The sequence below is a fragment of the Pseudopipra pipra genome, chromosome 14, assembly GCF_036250125.1.
Source record: "Pseudopipra pipra isolate bDixPip1 chromosome 14, bDixPip1.hap1, whole genome shotgun sequence".
Taxonomy (NCBI): Eukaryota; Metazoa; Chordata; class Aves; order Passeriformes; family Pipridae; genus Pseudopipra; species Pseudopipra pipra.
In genome coordinates this window covers 2,217,781-2,242,996 of record NC_087562.1, presented here as the reverse complement: position 1 = coordinate 2,242,996, position 25,216 = coordinate 2,217,781, and the positions used below count along the sequence as shown (strand labels likewise).

Sequence of the window (25,216 nt, the reverse complement as noted above, 5' to 3'; positions counted from 1 at the left end):
GCGCCGGCAGCCAATGGGAGCCGTCCCGGCGGCGGAGGGGCGGGGCGGGGCGCACGCTGCGGCGGCCGGCGGTGAGGGGCGAGGGGCGGCGGCGGCCGCGCAGGTATGGCCGGGGCGGACACGGGGGGTCTGCACTCCGGGTTTGGCCGCCACGGCCCACCCGGGACCCCCAGGCCCAGGGGAGAAGGGCAGGAGGGAGGATAATGGGGGAGGGGGGAGGGTGGTGGTGGCGGTGCCGCTGGTCGCGCCCCAGCCGGGCCCGCGGGGGGGATGGCGGGCCCAGCGCTTCCCCCGCCCCTCCTCGGGCACTGGAGAGCGGGCGGTGTCCGGGCAGGGCCTCTGGTAGGCCCTGTGCGCGGTCCTTCCCTCCTCGGGTCATTCCCTCCTCCAGCGTCGAGGTTGAACTCGATGATCCCAAAGGAGTTTTCCAGGCTCATTGATTCTGTGATTCAATGAACTGCTCCCAGGCCCTGCTCCTGTGGGAGATTCCCGTCCCTCGGCGCCGCAGCACGCTGCTGGGAGCTCGCCCCCCCCTCCGTGTATCTGCATTGCGCTCCGCTGACAGGGACAGCTCTGTGCACCCGTGGGACACTCGGGCGGTGTTGCCCTGCAGGCTGTCACTGCCTCTGGGGTGCCTCTGAGGGCATGTGGGTCCTCCCAGGGAAGGCTTCCAGGCATCCCTGGAGCTGTCTCTGCTTCGAGCAGGGAGGGCGGACAAAGTGATATTCAGGGGTCATTTCTGAACTTGGCTCTTCTGTGGTTTAATTATAGAATCACAGAATGGTTTGGGTTGGAACAGACCTTAAAGCTCATCAAGTTCCACCTCCCTGACATGGGCAGAGATACCTTCCACTAGACCAGGTTGCTCCAAGCCCCATCCAGCCTGACCTTGGACACTTCCAGGGATGGGGCAGCCACAGCTTCTCTGGGCAACCTGTGCCAGGGCCTCCCCACCCTCACCAAGAAGAATCTAACCTAAATCTCTCCTTATTTGGTTCAAAACTGTTCTCCCTTGTCCTATCACTATCTGCCCATGTAAAAAGTCACTCTCCCTCTCTTTTATAAGCTCCCTTCAGATACTGGAAGGCTGCAATGAGGTCTCCCCACTCCTGCATTTATTCACCTTGAGTGCTTTGACGGCTTGGCAGTTCCCCCCTCCATCCATGTCCCCAGCAACACAAATGCGACATATTAAGTTCAGTATCCATGTGAATTTGCAATTTTAAAACCACATGTTTTCAAAGAACAGGTAACTTGATGTAGAGCCCCGAAATCAGGGAGGTTGGGGGAGAGGAAGTTTGGGGTTGGGCCAGCACTCTTTGGGGCAGACCGATGGTTGAACTGAGGAGCCAGTGAGTACTTAATGTGGGGGGGGACCCTTTCAGGAGATGGAGACAATGATCCTCATGTTCAGCTTGAGCTAACAACACGTCAGAGCCTTGTTTGTCGTTGTTTCTTCAGACTGCACCGAGGCCTTGCCGCTTCCCCGCCACTTGCTTTGGACAGCGGTGACTGGCAGCCTCAGGATGGAGGCCACGCTCACCGCCAGCCAGATCCGGCAGCGGTTCATCGACTTCTTCAAGGAAAACAAGCACACCTACGTGCACTCATCTTCTACCATCCCCCTGGATGACCCCACGCTGCTCTTTGCCAATGCTGGTATGAATCAGGTAGGTTTCCCACCCTGGCACTGCGGTCCTTACGAACATATCCTGTTGAAACCCTTGAGGCTGTTTGCAGAATTTTTTGTGTGGAAAATTATTATTTTCTCCGTCTTCCGTCCGGTCACAATGAGGTGGTTGGTGTGTCCTGCTGGAATCCTCTGTGCCCTCACAGAATTGACAGGAGCACTGGAAGAGAGGTCCCTGTGATGGGAGTTCTGCCAGTCTCCCTTCCTTGACCCTTTGTGCCACAGCCAGTCCTGGCACAAATGACTAATGGCATCTTTAAAGAGCAGTTGGGACTGACCTGCTGCAAGGGCTGTGCTGCAGATCAGCACCCAGTTTTTATTTTTTGGCAGCTGAGAATCTGACAGCTTCCAGTCCCTTTGGAGGTTCCAGGGTTTAGTGGGCTCCAGAAACATGTGTGTGTGAGTGCTGAGTTCTAGGCAGTGCTGCAGCTTTGCCACAGGCAGGAGGAGTAGGTTTGTTTCTGAAGGGTGCCTTGGATACGTCCAGGCCAGTGATATTGTCACACAGATGACACACACTGCCTTGCTGTTGCTTGCAACATTTGGAAACAGGCTCTGAGTGCTGGTCTGAGTTGCCCTTTTTTCTCTTCTCTCAGTTCAAACCCATCTTCCTCAACACTATCGACCCCTCACACCCGCTCGCTAAACTGAGCAGAGCCACCAACACTCAGAAGTGCATCCGAGCAGGGGGCAAACACAACGACCTGGACGACGTGGGGAAAGATGTGTACCACCACACCTTCTTTGAGATGCTGGGGTCCTGGTCCTTTGGGGATTACTTCAAGGTAAAGCAGGCTGGGTGCAGCTCTGAATCTCTGGCACAAATTTATCTCTGTGAACTCAGCAGAGCGGTTGCCAAGAGGAAAGAGAATATGTTGGCACAGAGGTCCTTGTGGCTCCTTTGGGATAAATGAGGTTGGAAGCTGCCCCGACCCTGCAGAATGATTTGAGATTAATTACTTAAGGTTTACAAAGCTGATTAAATTAACTCTGCTAGTTTGGAGTCTTCAGGCAGAGGTTTTAGGGGTTGTCCTGGAGCTGTGGGGAATTGCTTGTGCTGTGCAGCTATGGTGGACCTTCAAACAGGAGTGATCATACAATGATGATGTCCTTTCCCAAGCTTCTTGATAGTGTAGTGCTCAAAGTCAGAAGGAGGATGTTAGGAATACAAAACAACAGCAGAATTAAAAGGCTTTTTGGGGGCAGTAAACATGCCTAGGAGTTAACTTGGCTGCATCAGGAAAGTCATTTGAGACGTTTCTTGTGCTCTGTTCACTGCATATATTAATTTGCCTCTTATGTCAAAGGTTGGAAAGTTTTTGGCAGTTTACCTGCTGGTACCTGCAGTGGCCAGTACTTTGGATGTTGAAGAGAAGCTGTCTTTGCACTCACTTGCTGACCTCATCTTTCCTTCTGCAGGAACTCGCTTGTAAACTGGCACTGGAACTTCTCACCAAGGAGTTTGGCATTCCTGCTGAAAGACTCTATGTCACTTACTTTGGTGGAAATGAGGCTGCAGGGCTGCAGCCAGACCTGGAGTGCAAGCAGATCTGGTTGGATTTGGGGTAAGGCCTTTCACTGAGGAAGGTGCATGTTTTGATGAGCAATAGTAATTTGTTTGGCTTGGCTATGAGGAAAAATTCTTCACAGAGACGGAACAGAAGAGGCTGCCTGGGGAAGTGGGGGAGTCACCATCCCTGGAGGGACTCAAAAGCTGTGTAGCTGTGGCACTTGGGACATTATTTAGTGGTGGGCTTGGCAGTGCTGGAGTAATAGTTGGACTTGATGATCTGAAAGGTCTTTTCCAACCTAAATGTTTCTATGACTCTATGATGGCATGTGTTATATGGCAGAACATAACATGTGGCAGGATGTTTTAGCAAAATTGAAGTGTCACAAATAATGTTTGCAGGGTGGTGGAGCTTTGAAACTAAAGGGAAGTACTGGTATTAGAAGATACTGGGAGCTCTGGTTTCAAAATCTCTTGTGAAAGCTTAACAGGTGCCCCACTGGGTCAGATGGATGGGCTGTCCTGCCCAGTGTGCTGCTGCTGACAGCATTTGAGAAGATCATGGAATCCTAGAACTGTGGAATGGTTAGGTTTGGAAGGGACCTTACAGCTCGTCCTGTTCCAACCCCCTTGCCGTGGGCAGGAACACCTTCCACTATCCCAGGTTGCTCCAAGCCCCGTCCAGCCTGGCCTTGGACACTTCCAGGGATGGGGCAGCCACAGCTTCTCTGGGCAACCTGTGCCAGGGCCTTACCACCCTCACAGGGAACAATTTCTTACCAATGTGTAATCTAAATGTGTCCTCTCTCAGTTTAAAGCCCTTTTCCTTTCACTACATGACCTTCTAAAGCTGGAGTTCCTCTCCAGATTTCTTGTGTTCCCCTTTAGGTACTGAAAGGTTTCAACAAGGTAATCCCAGAGCCTTCTTTTCAGGCTGAACAATCCCAGTTCTCTCAGCCTTTCCTCATAGGTGACATGCTCCATCCCATCCCTGTCTCCTTGCTGGTGGCCTCGCTGAGGTGTTGTGTAAGCCTCTGCCTCCAGCTGGGACAGGTGCCAGTGTTCACTTGATCCCCCTCAGCGGGGATCCTGAGGCTCAGGCTCTAAGAATTCATCGTCTCGTCCAGGGAATTAGTGAGCTGAGGTTTCTCTGGTCTAGCCCTTAGTTTGGGGAATTCTTGCCTTGCTCTTAGTCTCTGTTGTTCAGTAAGTTTCTTGTTACAGGCTGGCTGAGGGCAGGATTCTGCCTGGCAATATGAAGGATAACTTCTGGGAAATGGGAGACACAGGCCCCTGTGGCCCTTGCAGTGAGATCCACTACGACCGGATCGGGGACAGAGATGCTTCACACCTGGTCAATCAGGATGACCCCAACGTCCTGGAGATCTGGAACCTGGTGTTCATACAGTTCAACAGGTGAGCCAGACCTGCTTCCAGGTGAGACAGGTCGCTCCAGCTCCATGTGGGAGGCTCTTTGGGCTGCGTGCTTTTCTAACTGCCCCTGGCTTGCTCACCATTCCCAGTGGTCCAGGAGCTGAGCACGTTGTGATGCTCTGTCCCCTGACCCTCTTGTACAGAAGGGATCAGTCATGCTGCTTTTGGGGACAAACTGGAAGTATTTTCTCCCATTTATCTGCCAGGAATTCAGTAGGGAATAAGTGCCATCCTGCTCTGGGTCTGAGTTGTCACTGATGGTCTTGTTAATTATATTTTATCACAGTTGTCCTTTGTATGGCTTTTATGGGCCCGTGTCATAAATCTGATGGAACCAAATTTCATGGAGATGAGGAGAGAGATTGGGTTCCCCCTGCAGAGCCCCCATCCATAACAGCTCATCTTTCTTTGGCAGGGAAGCTGATGGGACACTGAAACCCCTTCCTAAGAAAAGTATTGATACTGGGATGGGTCTGGAGAGGCTGGTCTCTGTCCTGCAGAACAAGATGTCCAACTATGACACTGACCTTTTCCTTCCTTACTTTGAAGCCATACAAAAGGTAGGAACTGGGGTCTGATCCAGCTGTATCCATTCCCTGAATCCCTGGGGAGATGCTTGGGGCTGGTCAGAGAGGGCGGTCTCTGCTTTCCCAGCTGCTCTGAGCCCCACAGGTTTGTGCTTTGCTGAGGGTAGGAATGCAGGCTGGCACAGTAATTGCTGTCTTTGGACATATCTCTAGGGGAAAACACAGGACGATGAGTGGTGCAGCTTTCCCAGCTGAACTGTCCTGATGGCTCAGTCCTTGGTCCTCTCCTGGTGGGAGATGCTCTGCAGTCCCTTTTGCCATGTGGTAGAGAGCACGTGGTGCTGCTAACCCAGAATCAGTTTGTCCTTCAATCTCCCACCTGGAACACGCTGATCTGTAGAAAATTCCCTGAGACAGGAGTGCTTTGCCATGAACTGTGACAACCACTTACAGAACCAGTGTGCTGTTGCTGCACTGTCTGATGTGGAGACCACCTTACCCGTGCTGTTACAGCAGTATCTTTCCCTTGGATGTGGATAAAAGCACCCCAAAAGAGGGAAGCTGGGACCATCTCCTGTGTGACAGAATTTGAAAGGTTTCTTGGCTGGGCAGGTTATGCCAGGCTGCAGTACTTGGGCCAGTGTGCAAAACACATGATTTCCCTGTACTCTGTCCTTTTCCTTCTCTCTTGAGGTCTTAATGTAGGGATATATTGGCTTTTCTTCCGTCTGGTCTGGAGAGCCTTTGGCCATGGAAATTCAGGTTGTAATGCCATGCAGAGAGCCCACAGCTTCCCACCTTCCCTGGCTTCACTGAGACACCTCTTTCCAGAGGAGTGTTCCTCCTCTGTGGCTGCCGGGGGTGGGGTGGGCTTGGCTTCTGGGGTTCTTCCCTGTTATTCTGCCATGGTGCTGGCTCCCACTGTCTGTAATCTCCCCCTTTGCTCACTGCCTTCCCCTCTCTGCTCAGGGCACGGGTGCCAGGCCGTACCAGGGGCAGGTGGGGGCCGAGGATGCCGATGGAATAGACATGGCCTACCGCGTGCTGGCCGACCACGCACGGACCATCACCCTGGCCCTCTCGGATGGGGGCAGGCCTGACAACACTGGCAGAGGGTAAGAAGGAGCTGCTGCAGTGCTGCCATTCCCATTCTGTTCAGCACAGCTTCCTTGAGGGCTCTGGGATCTCCTGTGTCTCTGGCATTAAAGCAGTGGATAGCAGAGTGTTTGCTCAGGATATTTGATGCTTGAATCCCTGTAGTAAGGTCCACCCAAAAGGCCACAACACAAAGGTCTGAGGGTTCTTGTGCACAGTGCTGCTGTGCCAGCCCCTGGAAAGGATCACTGTGGGCAGATAGGCACAAAACCCTGCTTGGTGCAGTGTTGCTGTTAAAAAGCAAGGAAGTTTGGGCTGGGGGGGCTGTGCTGCAGGTGCCACTGGACTCACAGCAAGCACACAGTGAGTCTGGATCAGAGAGCTGGGGCCTGGCACCTCGCCTGTGTCTTGCTGCTGCTGTGAGCAGCTGCTGTGGGAAAAGAACCCTGTGCTCTTGGTCCTGGGAGAGGGTGCCAGTAGGTGGATGCTGGTGGAGCCCCTGAGAACAACTCAGAGGTGTAACATTTGCATGGGGGGCTCTGCTGTTCCCTAGGTATGTGCTGAGGCGGATTCTCCGACGGGCCGTGCGCTACTCCCACGAGAAGCTCAATGCCCCCAAGGGTTTCTTTGCTACTCTGGTTGATGTGGTGGTGCAGTCACTGGTAAGTTCTTCTCCTGCTCCACTGTATCTGCTGAAGACTTCCTCTGCTGGGGTGTGTGGATCTCCATGCTGAAGGGCTCATCCTCTTGGGTCTGCAGGGAGATGCCTTTCCTGAGCTGAAGAAAGACCCAGATATGGTGAAGGACATTATCAATGAAGAAGAGGATCAGTTCCTGAAAACACTGAGCAGAGGGCGTCGCATCCTGGACAGGAAGATCCAGAGCCTGGGGGACAGTAAAATCATCCCTGGTAAGGCTGTGACTTCTGTCTGGATGCAGCAAAAGGCATTCATTTTTTGGGATCATGTCAGTTCCCACCGGGCTGGGAACTTAGAGGTGGTGGAAGGTGTGGGACAGAGTTGGAGTCAAAAGACATCTCTCAGAGCTGAGCCACACATCTCTCCTCTGGCCTGTGTTCACTTGCTCAGGTTTCAAAGCTGCCCAGATCCCTGTGCTGTCAGGGAGGAGCCTTTTGGATGTTCACATTCTCCAGATCTGTTTGCTATCGTGCCGTAATGCAGAGCCAGTTGGGTGGGACAGAGCCAGTGGGAGAGCAGGGAAGGGAGCAGTGTATTGTGGAACATGAGAGCCGACTGCTCTGCCCTCTCTCTGCAGGTGACACTGCCTGGCTGCTCTATGACACCTACGGTTTTCCTGCGGATCTCACCGGGCTGATTGCAGAGGAGAAGGGCCTTGTTGTGGACATGGAGGGCTTTGAGGAAGAGCGGAAAAATGCGCAGGTAGGTAACAGCTCCAGAGGAAGCTGGGCTGTGAGCGGACAGGGAGGTTTCCCTTCTGTGCAGTTTGCAGTCACGACTTGCTCCTTTCTTACTGAGTCTGCTCACACCCCATGTGCCCCAGTGTCCCTTGGGAAACACCAGGACAACAGCAGTTATTGTGGGACATGTCTTTTCTGTACAGTTAGGGTTGGTTTTTCTCACTAGCAGAGCATGGGGTCTTGAGCTCAGCCTTCAGACAGAGATAGTAGAGTGCTCAGAGCACTTAACTGCTGGAAGTTACTCCCTGTCTGAGGAGCAGTGTCCAGGCAGGTCTGCAGCCTGAGTGCCTCTCACAGCACCTTTGCTGCAGCAGCGGGGAGTGGCATTGACCAGCTGGGTACTTGCCTTGCCCTTGCTGGGCTCAGGCTCACTTGGTCTGCATGCTGGAACTACGTTATGAAGCCAGAAAAGACAGGAGCACTCCAGCTGCTGGCACACAGCTTCCCAGGGCAGAGTTCTAAACCAAAGAGCTCTCAGGGATGTGAGTGAGATGTGCAGCTACACTGGCATGCGTTGGCTGAAGCTGAGGTGGGTTTTCTCAAACATTAGTGCTTGTCATTGGCAGCTCAAATCCCAGGGCAAGGGAGCTGGAGGGGAGGACCTCCTCATGCTGGACATCTATGCCATTGAAGAGCTAAGGGCCCGAGGGCTGGAGGTGACCGATGACTCGCCAAAATACAGCTATGCTTCGGATCCCAGTGGCACCTATGGTATGAAAAACCTTCTCAGAATCATCTGCTGCTGCTAAACCTTCCCTGGCATGCACCTCAAAGAGATCCCCTCTGGGCTCACCTGTCCTGGGACATGGAGGTGGGAGTGGAAAGGTGTGCAGGCTTGCTTGTTACAAAGCAGGGAAAGGGAAGGACAGACTGGGAGGCCCATTTTTGCCAAGTGAAGGGTATTCCTGGTCCCTGCAGCTTTGTGTCTCCACACTCCTATGTTTGTGTTTCTCAGCTGCTGCTTTGCCACTGCTGCAGGAGACTGCAGTTTCTGCTTGGCCTGTTAGGGGGCTCTTGGCTCGTTTGCTGTGGCTCTTCCTGCTAATTCTTTGATTTGGTGGAGATTGAGGAGGCTGCATGCTCACAGCCATGTGTGCTGCTGACTTTTACTGCATAGGCATGGAAGGCAGTGACAGCCCCTGCCTTGGAGGGCACTGGATGGAATTCCCAGCTAACTGCTGCCTTACTCCTTTCTCCTTACCCTCTGCAAATGTAGTAGCTGCCATGATCTCCTGCAATAGCTGGGAGATGCTGCTATGAAGTTCCACTCCCATGTGGTGTCTACAAGGTTTTCCTATTTTACTGACACTGCCTGTCATCCTGGTGACAGATTTCGGGAGCCTCGTGGCCACAGTGAAAGCCATCCGCAGGGAGAAGAAGTTTGTGGAGGAGGTATCCACTGGCCAGGAGTGTGGGATAGTGCTGGACCGGACCTGCTTCTACGCTGAGCAGGGTGGGCAGATCTATGACCAGGGCTACATGGTCAAGGATGACGACAGCAGGGAGGATGTGAGTGGGCCTGAGAGCCTTTTGCGAGATTCAGTCTGACCCCAGGGCCTGGGCAGAGGGGGAGGAGGGGCCAAGCAAGCTCCAGCAATTTCCCATCCACGTCAGGTGTCAGGCGTTGCACGGGTTTCATTTCGGGGGGTGCAGCACGGCATGGATGTGCTGGAGTTTTGTTCCCCTTGCTTCTCAGGGAAGTGGAGACTCTACTGCTGTTGCCTGTGGTGGTGGTGCTGAGATTGCCCAAGGGCAGTGCTCTCAAGCCGTGATGGGGAGCTGAGGTGGGGAGCTCTTTCTGTGACCCTCAGCTGTGTCACCTTCATTCACTTCTCTGCTTTGCTGTGTGCTGTGCCTGGGGACACTTGTCTTTCTCCAGCACACACCCTCTCTCACTCTCAACTGGGACCTTTCCAGTTGCAGCTCAGACCTCTGGATAGATGGTTTGTCTCCCCTTGGCCTCTTGCTCTGCTTACATGGGGCATTTCCCTCTTTATACAGAAAACAGAATTCACTGTGAAGAATGTTCAGGTCCGAGGAGGCTACGTGCTCCACATAGGAACTCTGTATGGGAGCTTGAAAGTGGGAGATCAGGTCCACCTGTCTATTGATGAGGTGAGTTAAAACATGGTGTAACACGTGGGCTCATCTCTTTTGCCTGGATTTTGTCTCCTTCCTTTTCATCAGTACCGCTCTGGGGGCCTGATGTTTGAGGCCTGCCCTCCCTGCAGCACATGATCAAGCAATGCCTGGCTGACTCCAGGCCTCTCCTGCTTGGCGCCTGGCTTTCTCCTACCAGGAGGCAGATAATGCCCAGCTGGCTCAGAGCCACACTCTCTGGGTTTCCTCATCAGCAGCAGAAACATGTTTTGGGTCATGACTGGAAGGTAGAACTTGTATGGTGCCCCACTGCATGGGGACAGCAGGAGGGAGCCTGGGCTGCCTGCCCCACTCCAGACATGGCTCCTGTGGGCTCAGCCTGCTGAGTGAGTCCTGGGTTGAGCCTAGTCTGCAAAATGTGTTTCCCTTCTCTATAGAGGCATCATCTTTGGAGGAAGAGGGGAGGCTTCCATCTCGCAGTGCTTTTCCCTGCTGAGGAGCAGATCAGTGTCTGTGACCTGGTCTGTCCTTGTCCTCCCACCAGACAGGAAACCATGCACAAATTTGGTGGGGAACACCCTGCTCCCTTAGCTGAAGCTCTAGGGCAGCAAGTGTGGCCGGTTGTTTCTGGTCTCCTGAGCTAGTTTAGGGTTCTGTCGGAGGGCAGCAGCCTCCCCTTCACCTGCTGGAGGCCACAGTGCAGGGCCCCGTCTAACAGAGGCTTCCTCCCTCAGGCCAGGCGGAGGCCGGTCATGAGCAACCACACGGCCACCCACATCCTCAACTTCGCCCTGCGCTCCGTGCTGGGCGAGGCCGACCAGAGGGGCTCCCTGGTGGCACCGGACAGGCTGCGCTTCGACTTCACGGCCAAGGGAGCCTTGTCCACCCAGGAAGTGAAGAAAGTCGAAGGGATTGCCAACCAGATGATCGAGGAGTCAAAGGTGGGTGCGGCTGACAGGTTGTATGCCTGGAGTCCAGCTTTTGGATGATCTGGGATGCTGGGGGTTTGGCATGCAGGAGTCTTCTGTGCACAGATTGGCATCACCTCAGAGGGTTTTGAGCAGGAAAACGCCATGTGGGTTGCTCTGTTCATTGGTCCCAGGCCCTCTCTAGGGTTGGCGTGTTCCCATGCCTGCTGTAGTGTCTCACATTAGCTAGAAGAGTCAGGAAGTCAAGCAGAGAAGTTTTGCAGGCCTGGCTGGATTTACATACACCCAGACAAGCCAGTGATGTGTCACCAAGGGCAAGAGAGTTGCTCTGTCTGGTGCCAGGCCTGTGTCAGAGCAGACCCTGGAGAACCCTGTGCTCTGCTCAGGAGTCTGTGTTTGGAACCATTTGCATGTACAGTAGCACACAGGGAGTCTGAACAGGTGGTACTGGGAGTTTTGAACATGGGACATCTGCCAATACCTTTGGAATTCTTGCAGCTCAGCAAACCCCAGCTTGGGTGAGGCACAAGGCTTCACTTTTAGCATCTTTCAGAGAAAGTCATAGTTCCCAGGGAATGTGAGTCCTCAGTCAGAGCTGATAGGACCTGCTCTTACCCACATCCCTTTCCTGTCCTCTGCAGACCGTGTATGCCAAGGACTGTCCTCTCGCAGCAGCCAAAGCTATCCAAGGACTGCGGGCAGTTTTTGACGAGACCTACCCCGATCCTGTCCGTGTGGTCTCGATTGGCATCCCTGTGGAGGAGCTGCTGGCTGACCCCTCTGGTCCTGGGGGCTCCATCACCTCAATTGAGTTCTGTGGAGGCACGTGAGTATCTGGAGAGGCAGGGAAGGCAGCAGGGAAGGCGGCAGGGTGGCTGAAAAGGAGTTCCTGTGGAGCCCGGTCTCTGCTGGGAGTGCTGTGGGTACATGCAGGGCAGAGCTGGAGGCGGTGGTGATGTACCTTTGCATTCCCACTCCTCAGGCAATCCGTGTTTAAAATCAAGACTTTGCAAGCAGGGAACTGCTCGTATTGCCCTGCCCACACGCAGGGTCTCTGGCAGTGCTGGGAGCACAGCCCTTCCCACCCTTTCCTTGCTCTTTTGCTTTTAGCAGCTTGGTTGGGTTTTCTGCCTGTCCCACACTTGCTGCATCTCCCTGGCAGAGTGGTTGTCTTGTTTCTGTGCTGATTCCTGCTGAGATGAGAGGTGGACTGCTAACTGTCTCTTGTGGGTCTGTCTGGGTTCTTTCCAAAGGCACTTGCAGAACTCCAGCCACGCTGGCCCCTTTGTGATTGTTTCAGAAGAAGCCATTGCTAAAGGCATTCGGAGGATAGTTGCAGTCACCGGAGCTGAAGCTCGGAAGGTAAGGGGAGGCAGGAGAGATCCTCTGTGAAATTCCACGTATTAACCCTATGCCAGAGTTCCTTCTGTTTGAATTTGTACAATATCCCTGTCAGCACCAGGGAGAATGAACAAGGCATGATGCTCTCCTTGGGAATAGCAGGGACTCAGGGAAAAGGGTGCTGCTGTTGGCAGAGGCTGGGCTGGAGGCCCCGGCTGTGCTACAGTCAGAAAGAGCAGGGGAGAAGGGGAGAAGTCCCGGCTTCTCAGTGTTGTGTCAGGGGGCAGAGGGGCCCGGGGTGGTCTGTGGATGGCTCTGGGAATAGCTCAGGTTGCTTAGCAGAATGGGCTGCAGATGTAGAGCTCTCAGCAGCTGTCAAGGCTGGCAGGAGAGTGGTGAAGTCTGAGAACACAGTCCTCTGCTGCTGGGCTAGCAGATCCTGGGCTAGCTTGGGCTGATGCTTCCTAGAGTGGGAGAAAGGGGTTCATGGGGGAGATGGTTTCTGTTTTTGAGGATCTTTCTTTTGCTTCTGGCAAAGAAAGAGTCATGGGGCCTGTCTGCCAGCATCATACCCTTGTTCTAGTCAAGTGCTTGTTGCTTTGGCTCTCTGTCTTCTAGAGGAGTTACTAAGCTCCATGCTGGGGCATTCCCTTCTTACCCCGGGGTGGTCAAGAGCCCAGCCTGCTCAATCTTCCTGCCTGATTTAACCTGGATTGTTTTCTGCTAGGCCCTCAGGAAAGTTGACAGCCTCAGGAAACTGCTGTCAGCCCTGGAGGCCAAGGTGAAGGTCCAGACAGCTCCCAACAAGGATGTGCAGAAGGAGATCGCAGATCTCGGTGAGGTGAGGATGGTAGCAGTGCTCTGCCTCCCCAGAGTGAATGGGACCTTGATTGCCAGCACTGGGTTGCATTAATGAGGCCCATGTTCACCTTCCTGCTCCTGTCTGACAGCCTTGTATCCCATGGGTGCTGCAGCTGGCTCGTCCTGACCGGGTTGTTGGCACTGGGAGAGGAGTGGGGCTTACTGGGCTCTGCCAGTTGAGGCACTGAGGTTCATGAGGTGCAGCATCTCCTGGTTGTGGTCGCTAGTACCTCTAACCCTCTCCACCTGCTCTTTTGCAGACTCTGGCCACTGCTGTTATCCCACAGTGGCAGAAAGATGAGCTGAGAGAGGCTGTTAAAGCGCTGAAGAAAGTTATGGATGACCTGGACCGTGCAAGTAAAGCCGACATCCAGAAACGGGTGAGCCCTGGGCTGGAATAAAGGATTAGCGTGGGAGGGCTGCAGGGCACTCCCTTGGGAGCTCTGCTTGTGTCCATCGTGGAAGGGAGCTGAGCTGTGGGGACACCCCTCACACTGTTCAGTCTTCCAGACTCTCCTGCTCCCTCCCAGAGCACAGCTACCTCCGTGCCTGCTCCCTGCGTTGAAGCATGGCATGTGTCTTGGAAGTAGGGGTGCTCCTACCCTACTGGTGCCCCTGGGTGCAGGCTTCTTCTCCTGGATCCCACTGGAGTTTTCTGGAGGAGGATTTAACACATAACATTGCTGCTGCCTTGCAGGCCACACACCCACCTGCCAAAATATTTTACTCCTTGCTCCACAGTGTGAGGCTGCTCCAGGCTGGGCTGTGGGTGTGTTTGGGCACCTTGGGGACCTCGGTACCTGCAGGGGAAGCTCTACCTGTGTGGTTCTTGTGTCCATACACATTGTGGGTGCTCTAGTGTTTGTTTTCTGACCACTGTTATCCTCAGGTGCTAGAGAAGACCAAGCAAGTCATTGAGAGTCACCCTAATCAGCCATGGGTCATTATGGAAATGGAAAATGGAGCCTCAGCGAAGGTATGGGAAGGCCTGGTTTCTCCTCAGCAACCTTCCTTGTGCCTTGAGGAGCAGCTGGGTGGTCTCTGCTCCCTCGGGGAGGCAGTGCAGTGCTACAGAGCTGTCCTTCTTCACACCTGCTGTCCCTGAGGAGGAGGAGGGACTGCTGGGGCAGTGGAAGTCATGATGTTTGTGGCCCCTGCAGATCAGTTCCAGGAGCGTTGTCCTGGGCTGGCTGTGTGGACAGGGCCGGGCAGAGAGCTGCCCCCCAGCTCTTGGGCACTGTCAGCCACAGCTGGGTTCAGGTTCTTCCACAGCCAGGGCTGAATCTGCTCCTTCCCTCCTCCACACACAAGTTTCTTTCCAAGCGATATCTGTTGGAATAACAGCTCCCTTTTGTGCACTGTGCCACAGTGCTGAGCCCAGCAAGAGCCAGGCAGCAGGGACTGATCGTGCCTGGGGTTGGAGCGCTCTGGTTTTAATGCCCTGTTTAAATTTCCACTCTGGGAGTCTTGGAGCTGATCCTGCTCGCTCTCTGTGGCCCTCCCTGTCACCATGACACCCACGCTCGCAGTGGGTGCCATCTCAGTGTTCTCCCTGGCAGAAGGGTGCATCCCAGGGGATGGCAGTGCTGGCAGCCCGGGGAGCTGCGTGTTCCCAATCCACCCAGAGCAGCGCTGCTTTGCTTGCCAGAGGACCTGCTCCTGGAGCTTCTGTGCTGCATCGTGCTGTCTGTGTAAACAAGGGATGATGCTCTCCTTGGGAATAGCAGGATGCATGGCAATCTCCCTGGTTCTTCCTGTGTGCCTGCTGTGTCTGTTAACCCTTGCAGCCTCTTCATGCTGTTTTTGAGTTCTCCTGAGTCACTTTGGAACAGCTGTTCCCTCCTGCTGGGGGGAGCTTTTTTCCCTCCAGCCAGTAACTCAGGCTAAGGTTCACTCTGGGGCAAATTCTGCCAGTTCCTGGATAACTGAAGGTGGAGAAATAAAGGCAATTTCTCCTTCCTGCCTCAGGGGACACACACAGGGCTTGTGTCACCTGCCAAGGCTTCTACACTGCAAGGGATGTGAATATGGCTTGTGTTGGGGAGGAGGAGCACAGCAGGGTGATGCTGGCTGGTTTAATGCAAGTCCAGATCCCTGAGGTCTCTGTGGGTGCCATGGGGGCTGGAGGTGAGCTGGGTGTGAGTGCAGGGAAGATGTGCTGCAATAATTTTCTTCTCTTACAGGCCCTGAATGAATCTCTGAAGCTCTTCAAGACTAACTCCCCCCAGACTGCTGCCATGCTTTTTGCTGTGGATAATGAAGCTGGCAGGATCACCTGCCTGTGTCAGGTACCCCAGGTAATGCTGAGACACTCTGTATCTGCCTCTCCCTGAACCTTCCTGGGGGAGATGCAGCTTCCAGGCAGGAACTATCCAACGCTCCGTGGCCGGGATTGATTTGGGTTTGGCCAGAGCCACAACCCTCATGCTTTGGTGTATCATCGGTCTACAGAAGCGTGGGAAAAAGGTTGTGCTGTGCAAATGGGGAAGAAGAGTCAGAACGTAACATGGTGGTAGGCATGGGTCAGGGAGACAGCTGTTTGTCCCTCGGTGCTGACCAATGATTTTTTTTTTTCCCTTTTCCTGCCCAGGAGACTGCAAATAAGGGCCTGAAGGCCAGCCAGTGGGTGCAGGAGGTTTCTGGCTTGATGGACGGCAAAGGCGGTGGGAAGGACGTCTCTGCACAGGCAACGGGCAAGAACGTGGGCTGCCTGCAGGAAGCCTTGAAACTGGCCACGGACTTTGCTAGGCTCCGGCTGGGGGAGCTGAAGAACTGACTGAGGGGTGGTCCCTGGCCCCCTTTTCCTACTGTTTCCCCTGCGCGGATTTCCTGTCAATAAAGGTTCCCTGCCCTGCTCGCTGCGGCCCTGCTCTATTGGGGGAGCAAGATAGGAGGGGAGGGGATGGGATGGGATCCTCCTCCTGCCTGTCACAGCCTGTGCCTGTCCCCTCCTCCTGCCCGTCCCCGCCTCCTCCCTGTCCCCGCCCGCTGCCGCCGTCCCGCCGACCATGCCGCTGGATCACCGCCGCCTGTGCGGCCCGGAGGAGTCGCAGCCGCCCTCTCTGTGGGCAGCGCTCGCGGCCGAGGATGAGGACGAGGAGGGCGCGGGGGCCGCGCCGCGGGACCCCTGCTCCCTGCGGCCGCTGTTCGCGCGGGCCGGGCTGCTGAGCCAGGCTCAGGGCTCGGCCTACGTGGAGCTGGGCAGCGGCACCAAGGTGCTCTGCGCCGCCTGGGGCCCGCGGGAGGCGGCCGAGCCCGGGCCGGGCCGGCTGCTGTGCGAGTTCCGCCGGGCGCCCTTCGCGGGCCGCGGGGCTCGGGGCCGGCCGGGCGGGCTGGCGGAGCGGGAGGCGGAGCGGGAGGCGGCGGCGGCGCTGCGGGAGGCGCTGGAGCCGGCGGTGCGGCTGGGCCGGTACCCGCGGGCCCGCCTGGCCGTCAGCGCGCTGCTGCTGCAGGACGGCGGCTCGGCCCTGGCCGCCGCCGTCAGCGCCGCCGCCCTGGCGCTGGCGGACGCCGGCGTGGAGATGTACGACCTGGCCGTGGGCTGCGCGCTCTGCCGCCCGCCCGCCGCCACAGCCGCCGCCTGGATGCTGCAGCCCGCGGAGCCCGAGGAGCGCCGCGCCGCCGCCCGCCTCACGCTCGCCCTGCTGCCCGCCCTCAACCAGGTGTCGGCCGTGCTGGGCGGCGGCCAGGGCGGCCCCCCCGAGGACTGGGCGCAGGCCCTGCGGCTCGGCCTCGACGGCTGCCACCGGCAGTACCCGGTGCTGCGGCAGAGCCTCCTGCGGGCCGCCCAGCGCCGCGATGCCGCCGCTGCCGCCGCCGCCGCTGCCTCTGTGGCCTGAGCGCCCGCGGGACCCGGGTGCCCCGGTCTGGGGATGGGATCGTCTCCCAGAGCCCGTCCAAGCTGCCTTCGGTGCTGCCAGAGACCCCTGGAGCCTGCCTGATCCGCGCCTCGCTGTTGGGGATTGAAATAAGTTTGCTTTTAGAACATTAGAAGTTTATTAAGTTTAATTCTAACTACTGGAGACCACCACGGACCCAGCTTGTTCCACACCTCATGCTGCCAGAGACCACGGACCCAGCCTGTTCCATGCCTCGTGCTGCTGGAGACCCCATGAGCCAACCCTCGTGCTGCTGGAGACCCCCTGCTCTCACACAGCTGAAGGCCCAAGAACTCTGGTGAAGGACACTGGTGTCTACACCCCCCACACCACTGGAGAGCCCCCCAAAAGCATATTGCTGTGTGGCAGACATTCCTAACTGGCACCACAGGGCCCAAACAGCCTGGCGTGCTGCTGGAGCCCCCAAAAACAGCCTCCATACTGTCTCAGCAGCCAGAGCCTGCCTGAGACTTCCCTTCAAGCAGCTGCTGGCACTGCAGGACCCCCATGTCTCACCATGGGGTGGCCCCGGCACCAGGCTGAGACCCTCACACCGAGCTCCCCACCACAACCATCTGTGCAGGCAGGGTTCAGTCACCCCTGGGCAGGAACCACACCGTGGCATGGACTGCACATCCCTTGGGCCTCCTGCCCAGGCAGTGCTTCAGGGCAGCAGAGTTGTGTTTTGTTGGCTTTTTTTCATAGTAATAAATCATTTGTTTTCTGGTGAGTCTTCTGCCTGCACAGCTCTGCTGGGGCCTCTGCTAGTCCCTCCCTTCCATGATTGGGGTCACTCCCCCTCTATTCCCTCTGTCCTTCCTTGAGGGGTGCAGGTAGACCTGGGTGCTGCCTTGGGTCTGGTTGTTCCTGGGGATGGAGCAGAGCATCCAGTCCTGTGTGCCCAGCTGCACCGTCGTGGGCTGGTAGGGAATATTCTGGGTATTTTCCACTGGGAAACAGGGCAGAGCTGCAGGAAAGGCAGCATCCAAGAAAGCCAGGGACTGTGTCCGGCAGCACACAGAATTAGGTACAAAAATTAAATGAGCACTTCAGACAGTTACAAACTGCACCAGAGTTAAATAACCAGAGAAAATAAATACAAATTATTTTTCTTTCCAGCACAATACACTCTTTTTACCAGAGCAAATTAGAAATACAGAACGAGTTCCTACCAGTGAGAGAAGGACAACCAAGAAATGAGGGACACGGAACCGAAATGTGATGCTGGGGAGCACGGGGGAACCAGGACTCCTCGGGTGCAGGTGAGGGGCCCTGGTGAAGCTCTCACAGGAGCCCCACTGACTGCAAACGCAATGCCTGGACAAGAACAGCCCGTGGAAAACCAGTAAGGAAAATACATTTGGGAGCAGGGGCAAATGGGAGCGATTGGGTTGGCATTGCCCCACTGCTGGTCACACAGCTCGCATCAGAGCTAGGCTTGGCACCATCCCAAAATCCCACGAAAACCTCCTGGAGATGGGTTAGGGTGGTTCCTCCTTCCTATGGTGGGTCAGAAAGCTGCCACGGGCTGTACCTGTGCCTGCTGCACCAATTCCCAGCAGGGTCTGACAGTTGAGATGTGACTGTGTCTGACTGTGCCATAGGGGTGGGAACCCTGGGCTGCTCTCTCTGTGCCCCACAGCACCCTGTGGGTGAGGAGGTGCTGCCAGCAAGGCAAATGGGATTTGGGTTGCTCCTTCGGGACATGGTCCTTTTTCTTTTGTTTCTGCTCCTCCCCTCCCTCCCCTGGCCACCTCTGCTTATCCCTAGGTCTGAAAACAGGAGGAAAAAGAAAATGAGCGCATTGGAACACAAAAACTTCTCTCACCCCAGCCGGCCGGCAGCTGCCGGGGTGGGACACGGGGCTGCCGGTGGCTGGGGATGGCTGTGCCAGGAGCAGGCACCTCGCGTTGTGCCTGGCTGGAAGCCTCAAAAGAAATAATGAACGCAAGCTGGGAAGGACTGGCCACACAGGAAGGCCGCAGCATCCCAGTCCGGCTACTGGCTCCCCTCGGGATCCGACATGTGGGTTTTCACCTGTGAGGAGAAACACGCGGCATGGCCGTCCTCCGTGCTGGCAGCAGGATCAAACCCAGTGCCCTGCCCGGCACGGGGATCCTCGGGATCCCACATCCAGCTGGGGGATGTGGGTGAGGGAGCAGCACCTTTGATAAAAGGTATTTCTGCTCCGAGGGATTTTTTGCAGCCTTAGTGCAGCCTTGATTCACACCCAGGGGTTTGCTGCGGGGTGCTCGGGTCTGTCCCAGAGGCACCGGCGGTTTTAGCCCTGGCACCCAGCTGGAATGGCTTGGGGAACCCTGGTGGAGCACCTCATCTACTCCAGGAATCCCTCACCAGCAAGCAGGTGTGGATTTTAGGGAAGCAGAGAGCCCAGCAGAGGATCTGGCCCTCCTCTTACCGTCTCCTCAGTGTCTGTGCTCTCCTCGGCGCTGTCGATGTTGCGCAGGTCACTGTGCCCGTCAGCTCCCATCCCCTCCTTCCCTCGCGACTCCCGGGACCCCCCTCCTGCTGGGGACGGCGACTCTGTCCCTGGCTCTGCCCTCTTCTTCTCACTCTCCTTGGACCCTGCAAAGCCAGAGACAGCAGAAATTTGGGGTAGCTGTGCAAACATCAGCCCTGTCCTCGCTGCGTTCCCTTGTGCCAAAGGGCTGGGTTTTTTTTACTTGGCAGGGAAGGAGAAGGAGGTAAGGAACCTGCCAGCCAGCTCTGGATGTCCTGGGCACACAGGGAGGGACCCTTACAGCCAGCTCAGGGTCCAGGCTCACATGTGCCCTCAGGTTGCCCAGCACAGACACCCCAGCGTTGGAGGGTCTGGGCCCGTCCCCTCACCCGTGAGACGCTCTCTCCTCTGGTCCATGCGGTCCAGGCTCTCCAGCAGACTGTCCACCTGTGCCTTGATCTGGCTCAGCTCCCCCTTGATGGAGTGCAGCTCTTCGGCTCGCACTGCAGGGAGAGGAGTTGTGAGGAACCCACCCAGAGCAAGGAGGACATGCCATCCTGGGCAGCCACCTCTGAAGCATCCCACTCTCTGGAGCATTCCCCCCTCTGGAACATTCTCCTTCACAAAACATCTTCCTCTATGAAATATACTCCCCACCAGATATCCTTGAGGAACAGGAACGGGCCCAGGGGACAGTCACCAGCCCAGTGCAGCCCAGGCTGCATCTGCTGGAGCTGGGGACTCACAGCAGCAGGGTCAGCACACACTGAGACGTGAGGGCTGAGCCTCTTCTTTCTCCTAGCCCTGTCACACTTACACTTTGTCCGTCCTGCCGTGGAGCTGGTGCTGCTCCTCGTCCCGGGCTGGGGACTCAGGCTGCTCTTGCCTCCTGCTCCCAGGTGAGTCCGTCTGGTCTTGACCGGGATGCGGTTAATGAGGGGGGGGATCTTCTGGTACTCATAGACCCTGCAAGGGCACAAGAGCACAGTGGCATGAGCACAACCTTAGAGGTTGTACCCCTTGCCAGCCAAGAGAGCATCTCTTTGGGTCCCTGTGTGGTGAAAGGACCCACAGTGCACTGGACCCACAGGGCACTGCCCTGCCCGCATGGTGCCCCTGCCCCTTGTGCCCCTTCCCCAGGCCCCCAGCCTGTGGAAGCTGTGGCTCCTCAAAGTGGGGAAACACCACTGAGCCTCTCTTGGAGGCAGGGGGACAGATGCCCAGGGACACCCTGCTTTTCCATGATCACACACCAAACCCACACATGCTCATCCCGCTCCTGGGATGCTGCACTCACCGGTATGGGAAGTCATCCCTGTAGAGGTCGTAGTCCAGGTCACAGTTACTGCTGCAGGAGGGGGAGAGAGGAGAACATGTCACCTGCTCTGTGGATCACCATGGAGCAGTCACTGCTGGGCACAGGAGGGCAGAGACACCCACCCAGCCTCCAACCCCCCGGAACAGGAGGCATTCCGGAGGATCCCACACAAGCTGCCTGGGCTGCAGCATGCCCTGGGAGGTGTCTGTGCCCTGGCAGGGATCTTTCTCGAGGCAAACAAGAGTGTTGGGAGGGATGGTGAGAGCCCCTGGGGCAGCACCAGCAGGGTCTGTCCTCAGGAAGCTGCATTTAGAGTGCCCTGGTGTTAAACTCCACAGTCCCTGGCTCCAGGTGTGCTGTCAGCTCACTCGGCACCTCCTGTCCTGCTGCCACCCTACCTTCTTCAGGAATCCTCTGCACAAGGCAGAGCCCACAAGCATCAGCCCTCCTGGTAGGGGCAAGCTGGCAGCCCTGGTGACCTGCCTGCTCCTGTGCTTTGCATGTGGGGTTCAATCCTTGGGGTCTATTTTGGGAGCTTTTGGTCCAGACTTGCTGCCTTCCAAGTTTCTGTTGCTGTGACAGGGATGGTGTGTCCTTTGCATCCCCAACTCCTGCCTGTCACCCGGGGGGGAGGGTCACAACCTGTCCTGGGAAAACAGGGAATGGGCAGACAGAGAGGTGTCCCAACCCACACACGGGGCACAGGGAAGGTGCCTGCCCCAGTGGCTGTTGCTGCATGGAGCCCACACTGAAAGGTTTGGGGATGCCACAGGACACCCTGTGCCGTGGGAGAACTGGTGGCACTGCAGGATACCCAGTCTTGGGGTCTAGCACCCAGCTAGGGACACAGCAAGGGGTTTCCTGGCTCAGCTCTTTGCTCAGAGAATCCCCTGGGAAGAGCAAAGGCAGTGGCTGCCACGCTCCAGCGCCCAAGGGGGCCAAGCAGTCCCGGCCCTCCAGTGCTGCCTCTCTTCAGCTCCATGGCAACAGGCAGAGCAATTAGTTCAATCAGGGCGTTTGCAAAAAAGCTCTTATGAGACAGAGGAGCCCAGCTCCAATCCCCTCCTCATCACACATTCACCGAGACGGGGAGACAAAAGTGTGCAGGGATGGGGACCTGCTCTTCTGCCACCATCAGTGCCATCACCATCACCATGTCCTACCGCCATCCTCAGGGCCATCACCACCCCCGTGTGTCCCTGCAGGGGTGTCTGTCCCTGAGGAACAGCATTTAAAAGCCACAATTGCAACTGATATAGACACAGAATTGTAGAATCCTGGAATGGTTTGGGTTGGAAGGGTCCTTAAAGCTCATCTCATTCCAAACCCCTCTGCAATGGGCAGGGACACCTTCCACTAGACCGGGAAGCCCCATCCAACCTGGTCTTATGCACTTCCAGGGATGGGGCAGCCACAGCTTCTCTGGGCAGCCTGTGCCAGGGCCTCACCAGCAGGAAGAATTTCTTTCTTATGTCCAACCTAAACCTGCCCTCTGTCCGTTTGAAGCCATTACTGAAGGAGGACAACATCTGTAACAGGCATGGAGACCACAGGGCTTCTCTGACTGCCTTCGGGTGGGGAGGGCAGGTCCCCACACCCCACTGGTGACACACACAAGGAGGGGCCCGGCGAGGACTCCAGCCAGCACCTGTGTGGCCAAGAGCCCTGTCGGGATGGAGCAGGGACATCCCACAGACTTACACCTCCCAGCTGGAACAGTCAGAGGTGTGAGTGATGGAGAGCAGGGGAGGAAGAGGAGCTGGGTGTGGGACAGTGCCCAGCCCCCCCGTGCAGCCCCCACCCCACACAAAGGCACTCACTGGTACAGGCTGCTGCTGTGCTGCCGCTTCTGGCCCAGCCTGGCCCGGCTCGGCTTGGGCTCCCTGGCCATGTCCAGATCTGTGGGGAGAGAGAGGAGGAGAATGAACCCACATAGACACATCTCTAGCACCAGCTTCCTTTGGTCCCAGCCACACTCCTGTCCCAGCTGGAGATGTCCCACCTCAGAAAATCTGCAGGACAAGCAGGAGGCTGGCAGCTGTCTGGATTTAAGCTTTTGCGAAGGACAGGAGCAGTCCAAGGTTGTGCCAGGACATGGAGTGGGTCAAGTTATCCCTTCCCATGGGTGCCCTGTCCCAAGGAGCCAAAGCTGGGCAAGCTCCAATTAGGGTGGCAGAAAGCACCTCTGATGATGAGGGTAGTTATTCCTCAGAGACATTTCCCACCACAGCGGTGAATCCACCTCTGCTATCACTCCTGTTGGGTGGATGGGCTGTATTTTGGGGAGGTCTGGGACAGCGGGACACCATGCCAGGGATGGAGGAAGCCCCACATCCTGCTGCTCTGCCCTCTCAAAGGCTGCTGAGACATGTGCAATGCCGAGGTGTGGGGCAGAGATGCCTCCGAACGCGCAGCTCAGCGATGTCACATCACAGCTCCCCGGCAGTGCCCTTCACCCCTTTGTGAGGATTTCACAGCCAACATCCACATAAAAGCCAGCTTGAATCTCCTTTCTGTGTATACATTTGAGAGGCATGTGGTTTAAATCTCCATAGATTTAATTTTAAATCTCCATAGATTTAATTTTGTGATTTTGGGGGACTCCAAAACCTCTCTGGCCCCTGGGGTAGGAGGTGGTGGGTGAGATGTTGAGGGGTCCGTCTTGTATACTTCCCCTCAGACACAGTAAGTGTGACCAGCTGTCCCACAGGTGACATTGTGGATGCCACTGCACCAGGGCACACCAAGCTGAAGCTTCCTGAGTGCTCTGTCCCAGCAGAGAGGTTTAGACCTCCCCAGAAGCGTGGACACTGGCCACGGGTCCCTCCAGCCCAGCATCTGTAAGATGAAGTTCCCCCCATCCCTACAGGGAAGAGGGTTTCTGAGAAAGATCCAAAAGGAAGGAAACTGGCACTTTGCTTTCCAGGCTGCCACCTTGTGTGGTGAAGTCTGTGGGCTGGCTCTGATCTCAGGGTGAGCTGGGGAAAGTGCTCTGTGCATGCCAGGTAATGCTGGCACCAGTTTTTCATGGGTGCAGCCAGATTCCCAGGGACTGCTCAGGGCCAGAGCCCGCTGTTGACATCCCTCTCTCCAGCCCATCACACCCGCCCAGCAGAGACACTCACTCCACTCCCTGACAGCAGGACAGAGACCTCAGCACCCCAGCCAGGGACCCTGTCACAGGCCACCTGTACCGAGGGGACTGTCCTGCTGGGGCAGGGGACAGAGGCAGCAGAGCTCCATCACCCAGGGTCATTGGCCCTGTGTCTGGGCTCCCCTCCGTGTAATGGAAGGGTTCTGAGAGAGCATCCCTGTCCTTGAGGAGTAATGGTATGGGGGAATAATGTATGGGGGAGCATTCCAGCACCGGGAGGACATCCCTGACCTAGAGGTAATCCCAGTACTAAAAGGACATCCCTGAGATAGGAGGGAATTGCACGGGGGGCATCCCAGTACTGTGAGGATATATTCCTGTCCTGGAGGTAACGGTAGCGAGGGGTAATGGCATGGGGGCATCCCAGTACTGGGAGTGCATCCTTTCCCGGGGGTCACGGCATGGGGAGAACCAGGCATCCCGGTATCGGGAGGCCATCCCAGCCCTGGGGAGGGACTGGTACCGCTGTGGAGGGTACCTGGGAGGCGGCCCCACCCGGGGTGGCGGCGTTAGGGGCACCAGAAGGCTGCAGGGGGACACCCCCGCCTCGGGTAGGGCTGCCAGTGCCGGGCGAGCATCCCGGTGCCGGAGCATCTCCCGGGGGAAGGGTGCGGGAGGAGGGCCGATCCCGCGGGAGGGATACCCGGGGGGAGGATGAGGGCCCGATCCGGCCGGTACTCACATCTCCAGCCCGCGTCCCCGCTGCCGAAGAGCGTCATGGCCCCGCACCGGCCCCGCACCGGCCCCGCACCGGACCGAGCGCTGCCACCGGGCGCTACCACCGCCGGGCGGGGGGGCCGGGCCGCACCACCGCGGCGCGGGGGGACACCACGCCCCGCACGGTGGTCCGTGGCAGCCCCGCCGCCTGTCCCTGCCCGCACCGCTGCGGGCACCGCGCTCACGCTGCCCCCGGGATCTCCATCCTCACCCTCATCCTCCCCGGGCTCCTTCCAGCTCCCGCCCCTCGCACCTGCTGGATCCTGCCCTCCTGGTCGCCGGCTCGGTGGCTGTCCGGGTTTGCCCAGCTCGCCCGGAGCTCCGAGCCCAGCCTTGCTGGCAGCGATGTGGATCGCGCCTTCCCGCCACGGAGCTGGGGACACAACCAACTGGCACGCAGCGCCCTGGCTGGGGACGTTTTAATTCCCAGCCCAGCCCAGCGTTGGAGAGGGCTGTTCGGACAGGAGGAGGGCAGAGGCATGTCCCATTCAAAAGCACCCACTGGCACCCACCAGCGCTGGAGTCACAGGTTTTCACTCAGCACGTGGAGAGCCCTGACTTGGGGCTGTCCTGGGGCTGGAAGAAGTACCTCTTGGCTAATGCCACCCTTCCAAAACCCCTCCAGGTGCTGGAGACAAGAGTTCAGCCAGAGGCTGGACTGGTCCTGGCTCCTCCAACCCCAGAACTCGCTCCAGGGATGGAGATGGAGGTACCACCTAGTGCAGGCAGGATGTGGGATGTGGTTAGGGAGAGTCTGATGGGC

The 25,216-nt window shown here is 56.9% G+C and overlaps 3 protein-coding genes across 3 annotated transcripts; 2 read left to right on the top strand and 1 right to left on the bottom strand.

Annotated features, from left to right (window-relative positions):
- The first annotated feature begins 30 nt into the window (after positions 1–30).
- On the top strand, positions 31–15,782 carry AARS1 (alanyl-tRNA synthetase 1). Its single transcript, XM_064670754.1, has 21 exons — positions 31–103; positions 1,462–1,670; positions 2,287–2,475; positions 3,110–3,255; positions 4,425–4,616; positions 5,050–5,194; positions 6,131–6,276; positions 6,810–6,918; positions 7,016–7,166; positions 7,532–7,656; positions 8,261–8,405; positions 9,025–9,203; positions 9,696–9,809; positions 10,529–10,735; positions 11,365–11,549; positions 11,977–12,085; positions 12,792–12,905; positions 13,186–13,305; positions 13,815–13,901; positions 15,109–15,222; positions 15,516–15,782. Exons 2-21 carry the CDS (start codon positions 1,527–1,529, stop codon positions 15,699–15,701), a joined length of 2,907 nt encoding a protein of 968 aa, XP_064526824.1. The 5' UTR covers positions 31–103; positions 1,462–1,526; the 3' UTR covers positions 15,702–15,782.
- A 32-nt stretch (positions 15,783–15,814) lies between these two features.
- EXOSC6 (exosome component 6) lies at positions 15,815–17,533 on the top strand. Its single transcript, XM_064670779.1, has one exon. The coding sequence runs from the start codon at positions 15,934–15,936 to the stop codon at positions 16,762–16,764; it is 831 nt and encodes a 276-aa protein (XP_064526849.1). The 5' UTR covers positions 15,815–15,933; the 3' UTR covers positions 16,765–17,533.
- Positions 17,534–17,878: 345 nt separating this feature from the next.
- Positions 17,879–24,521, bottom strand: LOC135421918 (RNA-binding Raly-like protein). The gene is made up of 7 exons (XM_064670782.1): positions 24,419–24,521; positions 22,403–22,481; positions 20,562–20,612; positions 20,082–20,230; positions 19,654–19,767; positions 19,223–19,389; positions 17,879–18,840 (listed from the first exon to the last, which is right to left on the bottom strand). Exons 1-7 carry the CDS (start codon positions 24,453–24,455, stop codon positions 18,802–18,804), a joined length of 636 nt encoding a protein of 211 aa, XP_064526852.1. The 5' UTR covers positions 24,456–24,521; the 3' UTR covers positions 17,879–18,801.
- Positions 24,522–25,216: the final 695 nt, after the last annotated feature.